The following is an 18,666-nucleotide window of genomic DNA, read 5'->3' as shown; positions in this document are numbered from 1 at the left end:
GAATTAAAAGTTAATAATTGGCAATTTTTTCTAAGTTTACGGAACACTTTAAATTCACTCCTCTCTGTATATTTTTTCATGTTCCGGAATAATTTGATATCGTTTCCCTATTTTGCCCTTTTTAAGGCAGTTTAGTTCAAAAAGGCCTAGAATTTTCTTGTCTGATTTGATTAAATAGCCCAGTATTTAAAACCCCTATATCCGCCGTAGTCGAATGTCATATGAAGTTTTATTTCAATCTATTTATAAGTCATTTAGTATCGACGTGTTACAGATATGGAAAAAATCAAATATCATGCAGTGAATGAATATTTACTTTTCAAAGGTTTAAAAGCAAGGAAAATTTATGAACGAATGTTCAAAGTGTATATGGACTTTTCGCCATCAATTACTACAGTAGAAAGATGGGTGGCTGAATTTAAAAGTGTTCGAACAAGCCTTGAAATCGATTCATGTCAAGGACGACCAAAAGCAGTAACAACGCCAGAAATCTTAGAATAAATAAGGGATATCGTATTGGAAAATCGTCAAGTGACTGAAAGAGATTTACAAGGCCCTCGGCATCTAACTGGGCAGTGTGAGTAATATTTTGACTGAAGTATTGGGGTTTAGAAAGCTGTGTGCCTAAGGGGTACCACATTCGCTAACAATGGAAAAATGGAACTCACATTCGAAAGCACATTTTGAGCGTTTTCGAAGATATAAAGTGGATCTTGGGCGTCGATTCATCACTAGGGATGAGACTTTGGTCCATTCTCATGATCCTAAATCAAAACAGGAGGCTAAAGAGGGGTGTGAACCTGGTTCTTCGGTTCCGAAACGAGTTCGTGTCCAGAAATCGGTCAGGAAGGTGTTAGCATCAGTTTAGCCAATTTGTGGTGTGCGTCTTGATGTGTGTTGGTGTTTCACAGAGATTCGAACTTACGTTTTCGCCGAATTCCAAATGGTAGTCACGCACCAAGGTATTGGGCTACGGCGGCGGGAATCTGTTAGTCTTACTAAATTTTAGGATCAAAGCAAACAAAAAATGAGTAGCGAAATCCTTTATGCTCTGGAGGTAGAATCTCCAAATACACTTCATCAGAACACAGATACAAAATTATAAAACAAAAATGTGTGTCTCTGTTATAAAAAACACATCATATCAATACAAGAAATAAAAAAAGGCACGTACAGTATTTTGCAGCAGATTAAAGCGTAAATATTATATCAGGTATGGAGCAGCTTGCTATCGGTATACGGATTTATGATGGCAATATTGTGCTACGCGAAGAGGTTTTAAGTTTCATTCAGTGGGACTCAAAACGAAAAAGTTTTCTTCAAGATTTGGAATTGTGTTATTTCAAGTAGAAGCAATAAAATACGGCGAGAGAAAGTCTTTAGAATAAATTAAAATAGAGGAGTTAATCTTAGGGCAGCGGCTATTGTACCCAGAAATTGTGCGAGCTGTTTAAATATTCTTCTCATTGACATAATTTAATTAGTTTTTCAATAATTAATTTTAGCGTACTTCGTAAATTTATACAGCAGAATGTAGGAGTACACCAAGCAGAAGAAGACGTTATGAATACAGAGACGTTTGCAGAGAATAGCTCCCGAATTTTATTTAAAATAATTGGTTACTGTAGCATTCATTTTTTTAATATATTTTTATAATAGTTTTAAAAAAATTTTCTAAATTTCATCTTTGATTTCATTTAATTCAAAATACACTGCATTGCCTATTAAACCACCATATTTTCATCCTTACTCGCAAGGCTTCCAATATTAATTCAGCCGGTTCTCTGACATCATACGACTAACAGATCAATAATATTGGTTCTATTGAGTTTTGGAAAAAATTCATAACGTTTTTATGTTTTCTTTTATTTTACAACTATTTGTTTGCTGTTTGGCAAAAAATAAATATTCATTCGATAGAACTCTTTCTACCCTACAAAACTATATTAATTGTATTTCTGAGTTATTTAATTTTTTATTATTTTTGAGGCTTAAAAATGGAACACAAAGAGGCAAAAATCAATATTTTCCTCATCTGCTTTGCTTTGCTTTTCATCGAGATCAAAACATGCTCGAACAGCCGGGACCCTTGCGACGTGTATGGAAAAGGTGTCATAGGTGAGCCTACAACGCGGGAATGGTTTGCAAAATTAAAAAAATGGCGACCTTGACGTCGATGACACGTCCCGCAGCGGAGGGTCTTCCGAATTCGATGAAGAACGTCTCAAATCACCTTTGAAGAAGAACGGTCGCGAAACCTGTCATAAATTTTCGGAAAAAATTAACTGTGATCATAAAACGAATCTCAGTCACCTTCATACAATGGGATTTTCCGAAAAATTGGTAGCCTGGGTGCCTCACGAGCTGAACAAAAAAAAACAAAGAAAGTTGCCTTCAAACTGCTTCTCAGCATCTCGGCTGAAACAGCACTTCTTGTACCGAATCGTCACGGGAGAAGAGAAATGTAGCCTATACATCAATATGAAGCAAAGAAAGGAGTGAGTGGATCCAGAATATACGCCAAAGCCGAGAGTCAAGCCGTATCTTCTTCCAAAGAAGATCATGATATGTGTTTGGTGGCATTGAAAAGGCATGTAGCACTGGGAAATGCTCGAAAAGAATGCCACGATCAACAAGGAGGTTAAGGTTCCCAAGCTACGCCGCATGAATGAGGCTATTCGACTGAAAATACCTGATCGACATGGTAAAACCATACCACTTCACGACAACGCCAGGCTCCATGTTGCGCAAGTTGTCAAATCGACACTCCAGACGCTCGAATGGGAGGTCCTTCAACATCCGCCGTATTCTCCAAACTTTGCACCGACCGATTACTGGTCCCTGTCAAGCGATATGAAGGGCTGTACTTACGATAACAAAGAGGTCTTTAAATACTGGCTCAACAACATTTTTGACCTCAGACCAGGCGATTTTAGGAGGAACGGCATCAATTAATCTTAAAAGCCTTCTGTAAAAACGCTACGGACTTATTCCCCAACCTAATAGCTTCATTCTTGCAACAGGGTGTGCTACGTTTCATATCAACAAACGCAAATTCGATCGACGGTTTTGATATATCATGTAAAAAAAATAATGACCATATCGCACGATTTATCATTTTTGCAAACGGCGTCGTACGTCAATCATATTTGACACTTGTGATCAGGGCCGTAGAGAGCATATCCGGGCCCCGGAGGAAAATTGAAAACGCGGGCCCTTTCCAATTATGTCTAATTCATATAGTTCGCATTACTCTCGAGTCCGGGCCCCTCTGATAACTCCGGGCCCGGGGTAAAAAGTCCCCGATCTCCCCCCCTCTCGTCGAGCCTGCTTGTGATATAAACAGCTGCAGTACGTGAATAGACAAGTGGTTAGCGCCTAAAGTTCAAAATAAAGATTTCCTTCACTCGAAAACACATTTTCTATTTTCATTTAGTAAAAAAGTTATCCAAAAGTGAGATTGGATGATTAATTTTGTGCCACCTTGTATAAATGCTCGATTTGAGTTTCGGTTAGTGTGTCGATATCAAAAAAAAGTAGCAACCAGCAAAAACAGTTATAAATTTTCTGTGATTTTCGACATACTAGTAAACGTTTTTCCTAAGCGGCCAACCCCGTGTTCATATTTACTCGATTGAATTTATCTTATCGGAACTAAAATTTACCTTTCGACAATATTGACCCTTACATACATATTTGCGCATACATAAATACTAGTGAAAGCATATACGTATGTATGTATGCACATTTGCTCTATTTCGTTATCACCAGCGCACTAACTTCAGCAATCGTCTTTCAGAGCCGCCATCCAGTCGAAAATCAGTCGGGCGAACATTGAACCATCAACTCAACCAGATCCACATTGTTTTAGTCAATAGAATAGTGTGATTGATAGCTCATACAAGTCGGCGCTGTTGTGATCCAATCGCGGATTGTTTGTTATTTGCTGTTGAATTAGTGAGTGTATGGCAGCAGCTCCAATAAAATCCACCGCAATATCAATACCGTCGTGCCATAATGACGACTACTTAAACTACTAACGGCTAATGTGTAGAGATTATTAAATTAAAATAATCTAAATAAATAAATTTATGTTTAAAAAGTAGACTACAGGTGAAAGAATATTTTTAGTTAAGTTGTACAAATCAACACACCAATAAGCGAAAAGCAATGCCCTCGCTGCCAACCCCTGAAAAGAAAGGCAAACTGTCAAGGCTGCGTATATTTTGTCGTTATCGATTGCAATTCCAGGCGATATCATCAGGTGAGGGAATTGTATAGAGCACGTATACATTTGTTTACTTATCATTAGATAACAGAGAAGACTTTGTAGTGCATTTGAGAGAGCTGCAACATGTAATGTACTAAAAAACTTAGCATTTTTTATTTGGGCTTCAAATAACTTTGATCACGACCAACGATTCGATTATAGCTGATTTTAAAATAGGGATATAATAAACAATTTCAAACAATTGACAACTGGCAATACTCAACCTACAGCGTTACAAGATCAAATTAACTCGTGAAGCACCAAAATTTCGCCGATAGAGCTCTATAAAAGTTATGTCATGGTGCACCGCACGGATTTTTCGACCAATTTCGTTCAAAAATGGCTACTGGATCCAATATTCGACCGATTTTGATACACATTTTTTATATACCGATTTTCAATTTTTTCTTTTATTATATCAAAACACACCCTTGAGTTGGAGTATTTTTTTTTTGTTAATTCTTAACACTTTATTTTATATATTACAAAACTTGAAAACCAAAAAGTGCGTGTAGCGTAGTCCACATTACAAAAGTGAAACTTTCAAGGCAGTCAAAGAAAGAGGGAGAGACCCGAGAGAAAATGAGAGGGAGAGAGGAAGAACATATATCTAAATAAATTCACAACATGTGCAGAGAATACAAATAGCCAAAATTTACAAAAAACGGAGAAGGGTCGACCGGTGTAGGTAAACGCCGGACACAAACCGTGGCAACAACGCGCACTACTCCAAGCGTATATCACCCGCACAAACGCAGCGATTCTAGGATCGCAGTAACGGCACAAATTACCGCAAGGCAATACCAATAAATCCGGCGCCGGAATGGATAGCACTTTATATTTAGTACGCACAAGCACTAGCCAGGAAACGTAAATAAGCGCCAAAAACTAGGCACCAAAAAAAACCGCCGAAAAATTGGGACGAAAAAAAGGCCCCAAACAATAGGCACCAACGAAATAAAACGCCAAAAAGTAGGCACCAAAATTATATTTCCTACAAGTTTCCACCAACAAACAAGCGCCGAAAAGTAGGCAGTGTTATTTCTCACTAGAAATTAGCAGCCACAAGGAAAAACTCAGGAAAAAGAGCCTAAAGTGTATCTGAGCTTTATCTTTATTCTCTCTCGTGGAACGAAAATGCCCAAAACGTTGCATGGCCTTGAAATTTTACTCCCCATTCTCGCTCGTCAATCGACGCCTAAGAAGTTTCACTTAAAAAATTATATCTATTCAAATTCGGTTTGGAATTTTTTTATTGTAGTTCTAATCAACGGTAACATATCAGAGCAAGTACGCTTAACTCGAGCCCTTCTTAAAGGGTGAAATCATACCCGTAATTATCTAAAGACTTAAAAACTTATTATTTTCATAGACAAACCTGGAAGAATCACCGGACAATTTTAAAAAAATGCATAAAGGGTTTTCCAATAACAGGTGTTATTTTAAAAAGCCCGCTATTTCAGTAGATGCCACTTTTGAAGCTGTCATTTTTTGATATTTGACAAGTAGAAACTACAACGCATTGAGATTATTAAAATTCACTATAAAAATAGTGAAAATTTGGCAGAGACGGTTCGTAAAACTCGAACATTTTTGGGTCATCATGAAGCACCTTGTCGGACCGCCTTTAAATGCATAGGCTCCTCCTGTGATGGGCCAGCTTGAGATTCAGGTGATATCTTAGGGCTTAAAACATGTTTATATGCCGACCGTATGCAAGGATATCCCCATAACAGTCGTCGTGGTGGTTCACGAGTTCCTTCCAGACCATAGCAGCTTCATACCTAAATCTATTCCTTTTCTTATTTGTCCACAAACGTAGAAACTTAATGCATATTTTGCATGCCTTTTGAGGAATCCAATGCTTTTTTTATTTCCATCGGGTGATCACATTTAATCGTATCTCCTATATCTCGTAACCGAGAGCTGTCACAAATTAATTGAGGGTATATTTGGAATCAGGGACATCGAATTAGTACACACCAAGTGATAAACCTCAATCATCAGACAAAAGTTGCAATTTTGTTGGCCAGTGTAATGTTTGTTAATACGTTTCATCGGATGATAAAAGTGTTGTTGTTTAATTCTTAGCCACATTAGTGCTCAAGTGATTGCTGCCTCTGATTGCTGAGTAATAAAGTCTTAGAAGAATGAGTTTCATTGTCTGGTTCCGCCATTCATAAGTTTGTCTATCTTTTATAATAAAAAAACGGTTGGTCAATAAATGATAAAAACTGGCCCAAGGAATACTAAAAAAATATTAAAATTGTTTAGATTATTTATGAAATGATCAGTTATTATGTGAACCAACTGCGCTATTTTCAGTTGAAATAAAAGTCAATTAGAGCGGCTCGAAATGAGTTAAAACAAAGTATACTGGTATGTGGCGTAGTATCGAAACTTTTATTTTGTCGTACGATTATTATTGTAAAAGGTGATTTTTCAGCTATTATCTTTTTAAACAGTTGGTTTAAACAGCTGACGCACGTTTCGTGTTTTGATTCACTGTCAAACATCTTCAGTTTGGTCTATAATTTAACAATGAATTATAAAAATGCGTGTTCTGTTCAGAAAGTTTAAAGTCGAAAAACTGTATTCAGCGACAAAGCTCACTTTTTGATCAATGGGTACGTAAGTGAGCAGAATTGTCCATTTTGGAGTGAAGATCAGCCAGAAGAATTGCAAGAGCTACCAATGTATCCAGACAAGGTCACAGTTTGGAGCGGTTTCTGGGCTGGAGGTATCATTCGACCGTACTTCTTCAAAGATACTGCGAATCGTAATGTAACTGTGAATGGTGAGCGTTACCGTGAAATGATATCCAACTTTTTTTTGCCCAAAATGCAATAGCTTGACTTACATGACATGAGGTTTCAGCAATACGGTGCCACATGCCACACATCACGCGTAACAATGGACTTGTTGAGAGGCGAGTTCCGTGAACATTTTATTTCACGTTCGGGACCTGTCAATTGGCCACCCAAATCGTGCGATATAACGCATTTAGATTATTTTTTGTGGGGCTATGTTGAAGCTCATGTCTATTCAGACAAGCCTGCTTCAATTAACGCATTGGAAGACAACATTAAAGCAATTATATGTGAGATACCGGCCGAAATATTGGAAAGAGTATGCCAAAATTGGACTAAAAATTTAATGCATTATTCTGAATTTTATGTGTGTTTTTTTGAAAAACTTTCCTATAGCTCTTAAAATATCACCCTTTATGTTACGATTGCATAGTTAGCAAAAGTTCAGGTTTCAATAACTCAGTTGGATTTTACTTTGCAGCTTCTGCTTTTTTCTTGGCTGGTGGCTTGAAGTTGGGGTGGTCTGTATTGGAAAGACCAACTGTCAATTCACAAAAGTTAATAGCTACTCACCTCCTGACGATTGCATGGTTTGTGGGCGTGGCTGCTGGATCAGTTTTAGCATCAGCATTTGTACAACGCGTTAGCAAAAACTTAGCCCATGTAAGTAAATAAAGCGCTTCGTACTCTTATTGTATATACATATAAACGTAAGAATTATTGTAAATCATTAAAGGACGTTAACTCCTTAAAAAATGTTCTCATTAATATTACATATCCATATACAACACAGGATATATTAAAATGTATATTTTCTTTTGTTTTTCGCGCAACTCTTGAGGATAACTTCAGCGTTTTTAATTTAAAACTTTATAGAAAAAATCACTTCAAAATTCGAGGAACAGCGACAAAGTAGTACAGAAGGAAGGACTTTTCCAGGACATTGGCGGAATTATTTAGCATATTTAGAATTGTCCAGTGTATGTTCGATAACTTCGTGCCACTTTGAAAATTCTTCCGTTATAAAATATTTAAAAATTTGAGTTCTTTCAGGTTTCACTATTTTATTCAAAATACGGATCGTAATAATTATATGTGAAAATGTTTTCTTCTTCTATACGAGGTCTTCCTTTTCTTTTGCTACCACCAGCTGATACCTCATCGAATACTTTCAGAGCCGAAGCATTTGTATCCACTTGGACAACACGACTCAGCCGCTGGATCTTCATTAGCTACTCTGTGCCTATGCCGTCCTAATGCTCATACAGCTCATTGTTACATCGTCTCCGATATTCGCCGTTGCCAATGTGCAAAGCTTCAAAAATCTTCCGCAGAATCTTTCTTTCGATCACTCCAAGCGACGCTTAATCTGATATTGTGATTGTCCACGCCTCTGCGCCGTACGTTAAGACGGTCATGATGAGAGCCTTGTGCAGTGTTAGTTTTGTTCGTCACGAGAGGACTCTTCTGCTCAGTTGCCTACTTAGTCCAAAGTAGCACTTGTTGGCAAGAGAGATTCTACGTTGGATTTCAAGGCTGACATTGTTATCGGTGTTAATGCTGGTTCCTAAATAAACGAAGTCTTTTACAACCTCGAAATCATAACTGTCAATAGTGACGTTCGTACCGACACGCGAGTATACCGATTGTTTGTTTGATGACATGAGAAATTTCGTTTTGCCCTGAATATCATCAGCATACGTCAACAATTGTACGCTCTTATAAAAAATTGTGTCTGAGCGACTAAGCTCTGTGGCTTGCACGATCTTTTTGCAGCATCAGGTTAAAGAAATCACACGCCAGCGAGTCACCCTGTCTGAAACCTCATTTGGTATCAAACGGCACGGAGAGGTCCTTGCCAAGTCTGACGACTCTGCTGCTATTGAGCAACATCATCTTGCATAACTGTTTTAGTTTTACGGGGATACCAAGATCAGGCAACGCTGCACGTAAAATGGTGTGTGTCGATTCTCTTTCATGGGTATTTTCCAAGACTTCGCTTATTGTGAATATCTGATAGATTGTAGATTTTCCAGGTCTACAGAAACAGTGATAAGCTCCAATCAGTTGGTTGATGATGGACTTTAACCTATCACACAATACGTTCGGTAAAAACTTATAAGCGACATTTAAAAGACTAAACTTTGGCACTGATTGCTGGATCACCCTTCTTAGGGGATCTAGTTCCCTCATGTCAAAAGAAACCGACATAAAGAGGCATTATTTTAATTATAGATATGAAATAATTTCTTATCAAAAAATTTATTTGGAGAGTTCGTCTTTGTTTGCTCGTGTAATCAAAATACTGAATATTGGCGCATACATCCATTTTGGGTTGTTTGCCAGAGCTACTTCTTGTATTTATGGCGTGTGGAAGACTTTTTCTATTCAAACCTGTGGGCTTCCCAATGGTTGTTACGCACTAAAGCATCCGCCTATGGCTACCGAACATTTAATAGTTTCAATTGTTTTTATTATTATTAGGCTACTGCGCACTGTGACGAAAGTTGATCTATTGTGGTACCTTATATTTTGAAGCGTTTTCAGAATTTTAGCACATTCAGGGGTTTATTGCTCTATAGTTTATGTGGAGGCACAGCAGTACCATCAAGGTGATGTATCCGTTTTCTACCTAGTGCAGGACATTTACAAAGGATGTGTTCTGAATTTTCAGTGTCCATTTAACAGAAATGGCAGATGATGGTCTCAGAGAGGCCAATTTTGTTTAAGTGATATCTCAGGCTACAGTGGCCTGTGAAGTAATCAGTTAAAAGTCTTAAGTCCACTCTGCCAAGTGAAAGTAGCTTATCCGATTTTCCTCGGTCCAGCGTTAGGAATTGTTTCGCTTTTCGCTGACCGATAGAATTTCGCCAGTGTTCAACAAACTTCTTCACCTCGCACCATCTGAGAATTTCGTTGATTTGGCTCTTTGTAAGTCCACAGACACGTTCAGAAGCGTTTTGGTCCGCTAGACGGTACGTCCGCTATTTCATTTCTCTCGCCGCTTGTGTCCAGAAATTTAACCCAGCAATAATGTGTTGAAGTTTCCTAGCATATTAAGAAGGTTAAGACAGTCACGTAGCATTTTTGAGGTGATTGTAGTTGATAGAAGGGATTTCAAAGCCGCCTGACTATCTGGAAGTATGTAAATGTAAGTTTCTCTAATTTTGTATGGGGACATTCCCATCTGAATGGCATGCATTTCTGCCTAGAAGATAGTTGGGTAGCGACCCATTGAAATCGATTTTTTTTAATTTGGGTCCATTGCTTCTCGCCCCTGTTTTACCATCTTTTAATTTCGATCCATCAGTGTACCATAACTGGGATCCCGATTTGAAGGTGATATAATTATTTCCAGGCCGCACGTTCATTAGTGAGAACTTGGAAGTTCCTGAAGAGAATGGGCTTGGGAGATAATGTATCGTCCCTGTGAAGAATAGGAGTGTGTCGAAACTCTTCTAAGATCTTTAGATGTCCTCCCATATCTCTACTTTTTAGGTCGGAGTTGCTCATAAATTAGTTTCACTAAATTATTTTCTAATCAATATTTACATACTTCTTTTAGGAAATAATAAAATATCTTTTACACCTTGAAATAATGAAACCAAGAAATTTATTCATTCAGGGGAATACCGAATTTTTCCCGATAGGGAGTTTGAACACAGGTAAATTTTTTTGTTATATATTTTGAGCTATCAGTCGCTATTACATTATTTTGAACAGCTGGTATAAATATTTTCACGCTCCAAAAAAGAACCACTTCAAACTTAACTCTCCTTATCACTTAAGCTCATTAGTAATTTGTACTTTATTATGGTATTCTATTTTAAGCTTTTTCACGTTTTCAATATTTTTATTGCTATTTCATTTGCTTTCGCTTTCACTTCAATTTCAGTACTTGAGCGGCGTGTTTCTTGTGCTTGGCGGCATACTCTTTATCTGCGCCCCCACTACATTCGCCTCGCTCCTCTGTAGCTGTCTGCTGGAAGGCTGTGCTTATGGCATCAATCAAATACAGGGCATTGTGACAGCCGGTGAGGTAGCGCACAAACACATTCGCGGTTTGTTGGTTTCCAGTGAACGCATTTTCCTTTGGTTGGGCATCTGTCTACAACTGCTCTGCACACGCTTGTGGTTCTCAATGGAACCGGACAACGGTTATGCGCTGCACGTAAACCAATTACACGGCTTTGTGGTAATTCTCATTGCATTGGCTGCGCTGGTCCTCAACATTACGTACCACTTCGAATCGCCTTTGCTGCTGCAGATGCAGCAACGCGATTTGGCCGCCACATACGTAATGAAGTGTTTGCAGGGAGCACCTTATCCCTGCTTAGAGATAGTACAGAAACGTGAGGAATGCAAACAGTTGGTGGAATATGATGCTGGTCAGACGGTGTGGATGGTAATGCGCAAAAGCAATGCATTGCCTTTGCTCAAGCTGCTTCTGTTGCGCTGTTATGGAACTATTTCGCTCTCATTGCCCGTCAATCGCACCTTCATCACGGCGAGTGTAACTGGCTTGAAGTGTACTATAAACTGTGTTTATCTATTGGCTATTTGCGGTGTATTCGGCAGCATATTGGGCGCATTGTGTGTGGACAAATATGGACGACGAAATATCGCGGTTATATCTCTGTTGTTTTCTGGGACCTGTGCCTTTCTTATGGGTGGCATTCTCCACTACATCTACGAACAAATTTCTACCATATTATTGACGCATCTAACATTCGAATTGGTAGTCTACTTGATGTTCTGTTATCAAATTTTCGTATGCGCTGGCGTTTCAATGGCCTCGAGTGTTTACATGTCGGAAGCATTCACGGTTGCTATGAAGGCTAAATGTTTGGCAGCGGTGGTGGTGTGTGAGCAAGCTTTACAAATAACACTAGCCTTAATACTATTTTACGTCGACTTCAATGAGCCGCTATTCTTCTTCTTCATAGGGGTAGTTGGCATGGTTATGGGTATATTAGCATTATTTTTCTTGCCCGAAACAATGTGCATGTCGCTTTACGAAAGTTTAGTGAAATTCAACAAAGTTCCTTCATAGATTTAAGTTAATGTATAATTAATAAGATCGAATTTATGTAAATATAAATAGACGAAAACATTGAAGTATAATTCGTTAGAGAACTATCGAGCTTCGGCTCCAGCTGCGGCCACAGAAACTAAGTTTTGTTTCGATTCAGCTTCGTAAAACCGAAAATTGTGGAAAAGTTTATTGTTTGTAAAATTTTTATTAATAGCAGTGTCAAAGTCCACATTTTCTGACGGAAAGCCCATTCGTGTGTGGCTAGTGAGGTAGGCGATATACCGATAGCGGATGCCGCTAGAAAGCTGAAAATACCGATAATGTATGGCCTTTGCTTTACAATGCAAAATTATTGAACTATGAATATTAAGCATTAAATAATTATTACATGTACACATACAAAAATTATTATTTTTTTATTATTTTTACAAACATAAGTACGCATGTACCCTGCAAACCAACTACCTGCTATTTACACTGCTAACTTGTGGGTATCGTTCACCTGTGAAGTTGTGAGCTTTGTAGTAATTTTATATTCTACGCCGTGCACTTTCTACCTACTTCCAGTCTATACGTGTGATGATTTTATTCGCTCGCACTAACAGAAATTTCTCAATACTGCTGTGCTGCTCTAATTGACATTCAAGTTGTGAATGATGTGGGTAACATGTAGTGAACAAAACCTTCTGAACTCATGAATGTTGTTGTTAACATGTAGTGAACAGAATTTCATGAACTAGTGAATTTTGTTGTTAACATGTAGTGAACAGAATCTTTTGGGCCGGTGAATGTTATTGTTAACATGTAGTGAACAGAATCTTTTGGGCTGGTGAATGTTATTGTGAACATGTAGTTAACAGAATTTCGTAAACTAGTGAATTTCGTTGTTAACATGTAGCTAACAGAATCTGATGAATAAGTGAATTTCGTTGTTAACATGTAGTTAACAGAATCTCTTCAACTGGGTAATTTTGTAGATAATACTTACGGATCCTATATACAATAATCCTTCAAAATTCAATGATACAAATGGTTATTTATTGAATATTATTTATTTAATGAATAATTTTAATATTTATTTAGTTAATTTTTAGTTTCTAAAGAAAATTAATGCAATATATAATAATTTTTTTTAGTATGTTATAATAATTTTTTTTAGTATGGAACTATAACAAACTGTGGTGGCATCTATTAATTAATTAAATATTTATATACATATAGATATTTATTGATCTAACTTAGTATATGTCTTATTATTATAAAATATATTATTTAAGAAAAAAAAATTTTTTAAATTAAAAAATAAGAGGATTATTTATCAATAAATATTAAAATTTAATAAATATGAAAAAAAAAATTTACTTAAATCTATTTATTTAGTAAATTTCTAATTATTAATTTCATTTTATATTGTTATTTAACTAAATTTTTTATGATAAATAAATTAAATTAAATGTAATTATTTTGTATTTATTAATTCTATAAATTTATTTATATTATTTAAACTTTATTAATTTATTAAATTTAATGAACTTATTTAAAATGAAAAGTCTATTTTTTTAAATTTTTTATGAAAAATAGTAAATTTGATTGGGTTTTATTTTTAAGTAGAAAATATTAAAATATTTTATTAAGTTTAAAATTTAATTATAATTATTTTACATAAATAATTGTTATTTTTAATTTACTAAATAAATAGATTTAACTAACTTTTTAATTAATTTTAGTTATTATTAAGTTAATTAATTAATAATTTACATTTATTGTGTTGATTTTATATAAACAGTTAAATTCAATGAAAATATTTAAAATGAAATAGGCTGTTTTCATTGAATTTTTTTAATGAAAAATAGTAAATTTGATTACGAATGGCCACCACACAGCAGCATTCACGGATTAATTAGTTCTGATCCGTTATTCCCGACTATTTTTTCTTGGAAATGAAAACTGGACTGCAACATATAACTAATCGAAGTAAAAACACTGTTCATGCAATAAATGAGCTAAAATTTTATTACCGGAGATCGATGAAATAGACAAAGTTCAGAGGCATGCCTGTTAGCAGCTCTAAGTGCCACTATATATGTACATAAAAAATATAGCTCTAGTAACAGTACGGCGCGGCCACCACAGACAAACGAACGGACGGACAAGCACGGCTAAATCGATTCCCCTTATTATTCTGAACCTTTTGGTGCATACATACATATCTCGATCCCTTGTATACCTTGCGTACACCAGTACGCATGTTGAGATAATTGGGACAGCAACGGTGATGATGCCATTGATGATTCCGAGTCATCGTCTAACATCTGCACTGGTCCCTCTCTAAATGCATCGTATGTGCGTCAGAGATAATTTTGCCATTGCCAAATATCTCATCCGTTAGCTCCTCATACAGACCGAAGTACGAACAAGAACTCGTTCGATTTTTGTTATCCTTCGTTGTTTTATACACCTGCAGCAAGGTACGCATCCTGCCCTTTCCCACAAACATAAAGGTGTCCTCTCTGAATCATCCTAAAAAAACTTATATTATTAATTACTTTGGAGCAAATAAGCAAAATTATTACTTACTGCTACCTCCCAAGACCCCAAGTCCTTCAACATCTTAACATACCTCAAATTCTCCCGCGTTCATCGTTTTCTTTTATCCTCTTGATTGTGAAATACGTTTTTCTGAAAATAAAAATACATTTTATTAGTTTTAATATATATATAATTGCAAAATTTACTAAAAATTGTTCAACTTACCTTTTCGCTTGGAGATTTTCACAGAATTAAACGCGATTCATTTTTGTATTTGACATTTGCAACTTGTTTTTTGCTGTCACTTTCGCACTCACTATAGTTAAGTTTAATAAGTATTCACGAAAATTATGAGATAAATATATGTATAACCCATCGAAAATGACAAAAGAATTAAATGTGATTGTGTGGGTATTATTGGAAAAATTGAGTGAATGTGTTGGTAAAATTGGAAAAACTGGTGAACGTTGGTTTGCAGGGTATATGTTTTAAGCCAAAAATAAAGTGATTGAAATTTATGTACATTTTTTCTTTGTTTTTTACTAATAAAAAGGTAAGAACGTAACTTTAAATAACACAACATTTTAATAAAATTGAACTTAAGGTGGCTATACATTTTTTGAATCAAACAAAATCATTGACAAATTTAGTCTTAACTTATAAAAATGGGCGCAGTTTTAAAAATTGCATCTTATTGCTTTTACCGTTATATGGCAGATGGGCGAGGTCATTACACGATTTCGCGCAATTTCAGTAACCTACCGTGAACAAAGGGTAACATAACACCTGGACTGCGTAATTTCCATCAAGAACAACGAAATCATTCCACCGTTGATCTAACATTTCAATACTAATTTTATAGAAAGATTTATCTTTTGTCTCAAAATAGTCCTCAATATCAGCGATAACCTCTTGATTCAAACAAAATTTCTTACCGCCGAGCATTTATTTAGCGAAGTTCGTTCCAAAATTGCTGAATTTTGACCAAAAATAACGTCTCATGAGCATCGCTCAGGAATTGTTGAATGACGTCAACGATAATCCAGATTTGCTTAAAAAGGTCATAAGTGGTGACGAATCATGGGTATATGGGTATGCCATCAAAACCAAAGCCCAATCGTCCCAATGGAAGAGTTCAGAAGAGCCAAGACCCACAAAAAGCACGCAAACTTCGATCAAATGTCAAGGTTCTGTTCACTGATTTTTTTTTCGATTACCATGGCGTAGTGCATCAGGAGTTCTTAGCAAACAATCGTACGGTATATAAGGAGTATTACCTTGAAGTTGTGCGCCATTTGCGCGAAGCAATATGAAGAGAACGCCGGGAATTGTGGAAAAAACTGCATGGCTTTTGCTCACCTGCTCACTCATCTTTGCTTGTGAGGGGGTATTTAGAAGAAACAACACCGTCATCATGCCTTAGCCCCCGTACTCACTAGATGGGAATTGATGAATAAATAAATGTGTTTTGAGAAAAATATATTATGACGTATTTTCCCCCTCTACGGCGCAGCTGACTATTTTTGTTTTATTCTATTAAATGTCAACAATACACAAAACAAATTTCAGCCGGTATTAAATGAGTTGTTAAAAATTTTTTTTCGACACGTTTCGCAAATCCCACGCACGTACCCACCGCTACTGGACCAGGCGACGGTTGGTTTCGTCATCCATTGGATGGTGTCTGCCTTCAGTATTAAAATCGACATGTCGACATGAAATGATGAGGTCAAAATGACCTCTGGCTCCCGGATTACTTGCCTCTTGATCTGAATACACAAATGCATATTGAGAAGTAGAAAATTTTCGAGATACGCGTGCATCTAAAAACTAATATCTTAAATTCGGCAGAACATTGATCTCATGCCATTATCTTCGCTTGTAGTTAGTCAATTTTAAAGCCATTTTTGTGAAGTAAAAGTCTTGCATACAGACTTCTCAATCGGATCATTTGATCTTTTACATTCTTAGTGTGTACTGAATCCGGGGACAACCGATACAAACTAAGACCTATGGCGAAAGTCGGTTCTGTGTTCGCGAAACGATCCGCACTGTTACTTCAGTAGTATTCCTCATAAATATATGCGGAGCGTTTATGCTGCTACAATAATAACAACAACAAGATCTACTATACTTTCAGTGGCTTATATAGCTTTTTCGTACACGAATGCTATTTTATAGCCATAAGTTGAAGCGAACAAATGCAAGTGCAATAATTTTATTTCCCTGACCTAGTAGAACTTCAAATTCCGTATCCACACGTACTAAAAAGCTTTTTCGCTATAAGCAAAACATTTTGAGCAAAAAGTTCCTGGTATTTATACAGAAAATTTGAGTTAATTCCTCTAAAGTGAAGTCCTTCAAAGAAAATGCCATAAACTGAATCACCCTTATGCCAGTATTTCATTCAGCAATCGAAAAATTTCTGCTTTCGGTATAGCCGTCAGAGCTGGCTTCGATTTTTCCATTACTTCCTTCCTCAAGACCTGAAAGATGGAATTCGTGAGGCTATCGAGGACATAGGGCAGGATATTGTCCTGTAAGCGTGGTCGTGGTGATCATTTGCCTGATGTTATTTTCCACTATTAAGGGCATACCTTCTTCCCCTTTATAATGAAATAAATATTCGATCATTTATACTAAAAAATAGAATTCTTCTTTGAATAACAAAATAACACATCTTATTGAAAACCCCTTAAGACAACATTGTAGGAAGCCAAGTGAACTCAATGGCTGTTGGATGGTACTCGTTTCGTTCTTAGTCAAAAATGATGGGACTGTCCGACGATATGTTATCTTGGTTCAAAAATTTCGACACACAAATCATTTTTTTCTCGTCGAATTACTTCTCATAACGCTCACATAATAGTTTTTATTAACTGCCTAACCTTTTAGCATAAACTCGTTGTAATCCAGAGATTTTTGACTGAAAATGACGTGATTTTTTTGCCTTGGCTCATTCGAAGCTCTCCACTCACTCGCCTGATGTCTGAATTGTCATAAATCGACGCCTCGTCCCCAGTAGTCCTACGTTTGATAAATAATGGGTGAGCGGTCGCCCCTAGACAGGCAATGGCAAACCTCCGAGTGTATTTCTGCCATGAGAAAGCTCCTCATAAGAAATATCTCCTGTTTGGATTTGGCTTGAAACTGTAGGTCTGTCCATTTGTGGAACAACATCAAGACGCACACCACAAAGAGGAGGAGCTCGGCTAAACACCCAAAAATGGTGTATGCGTCAATTATATAACGGGTCATTTTTAAGATATTATCTTTTTCAACAGTTGGTTTAAGCAGCTCACGCACGTTTCGTGTTTTGTTTCACTGTCAAACATCTTCAGTTTGTTCTATAATTTAACCATGAATCGTCTTCAAAACGAACAACGTTTGCAAATCATTGAATTTTATTATAAAAATGTGTGTTCTGTTAAGAAAGTTTATCGCGCGCTTCTTCCATTTTATGGTCACTTCAATCGACCCACTGAAGCGGCTATTCGACCTATTGTGACTAAATTTAAAACCAAATTTACATTATTGGACAGCAAACAACCAACACGCTTACGTAGAGTGTGAACTGAAGAAAATATCGCAGCTGTATCGGCCAGTGTTAATGATGACCATCAATTATCGATTCGTCGCCGTTCGAAGCAATTGGGTCTCTGTTACTCAACAACGTGGACAATTTTGCGAAAGGATTTAGGTGTGAAGTCTTTCAAAATACAGCTGGTGCAAGAATTGAAGCCGAACGATCTACCGCAACGCAGAATTTTTGGTGAATGGGCTCTTGGAAAGTTGGCCGAAGATCCACTTTTTTATCGAAAAATTGTGTTCAGCCACGAAGCTCATTTTTGGATCAATGGGTACGTAAGTGAGCAGAATTGTCCATTTTGAAGTGAAAATCAGCCAGAAGAATTGCAAGAGCTACCAATGTATCCAGAAAAGGTCATTGCTTGGTGCGGTTTATGGGCTGGAGGTATCATTGAACCGTTCTTCTTCAAAGATGCTGCGAATCGTAACGTAAC

The 18,666-nt window shown here is 36.7% G+C and overlaps 1 protein-coding gene and 1 long non-coding RNA gene across 2 annotated transcripts; one reads left to right on the top strand and one right to left on the bottom strand.

Moving 5' to 3' along the window:
* The first annotated feature begins 4,170 nt into the window (after positions 1-4,170).
* On the top strand, positions 4,171-12,133 carry LOC129241928 (uncharacterized). The gene is made up of 3 exons (XM_054878477.1): positions 4,171-4,264; positions 7,562-7,743; positions 10,976-12,133. The coding sequence occupies exons 1-3, from the start codon at positions 4,171-4,173 to the stop codon at positions 12,131-12,133; spliced, it is 1,434 nt and encodes a 477-aa protein (XP_054734452.1).
* Positions 12,134-13,813: 1,680 nt separating this feature from the next.
* Positions 13,814-15,026, bottom strand: LOC129241347 (uncharacterized). The gene is made up of 3 exons (XR_008582133.1): positions 14,870-15,026; positions 14,693-14,794; positions 13,814-14,635 (listed from the first exon to the last, which is right to left on the bottom strand). It is a non-coding gene; the product is annotated as an uncharacterized LOC129241347 (long non-coding RNA).
* Between the last annotated feature and the right edge of the window lie 3,640 nt (positions 15,027-18,666).

The sequence above is a fragment of the Anastrepha obliqua genome, chromosome 3 (genome assembly GCF_027943255.1).
Source record: "Anastrepha obliqua isolate idAnaObli1 chromosome 3, idAnaObli1_1.0, whole genome shotgun sequence".
NCBI lineage: Eukaryota > Metazoa > Arthropoda > Insecta > Diptera > Tephritidae > Anastrepha > Anastrepha obliqua.
This window is presented reverse-complemented; position numbering and strand designations above follow the sequence as displayed.

Bases quoted from the DNA above. Each gene is read 5' to 3' on its own strand.
- LOC129241928 (XM_054878477.1), top strand. From the start codon at position 4,171: ATGCCCTCGCTGCCAACCCCTGAAAAGAAAGGCAAACTGTCAAGGCTG. The intron at 4,265-7,561 runs GTGAGGGAATTG...TTTACTTTGCAG, and splicing joins ATTCCAGGCGATATCATCAG to CTTCTGCTTTTTTCTTGGCT. The intron at 7,744-10,975 runs GTAAGTAAATAA...CTTCAATTTCAG, and splicing joins TTAGCAAAAACTTAGCCCAT to TACTTGAGCGGCGTGTTTCT.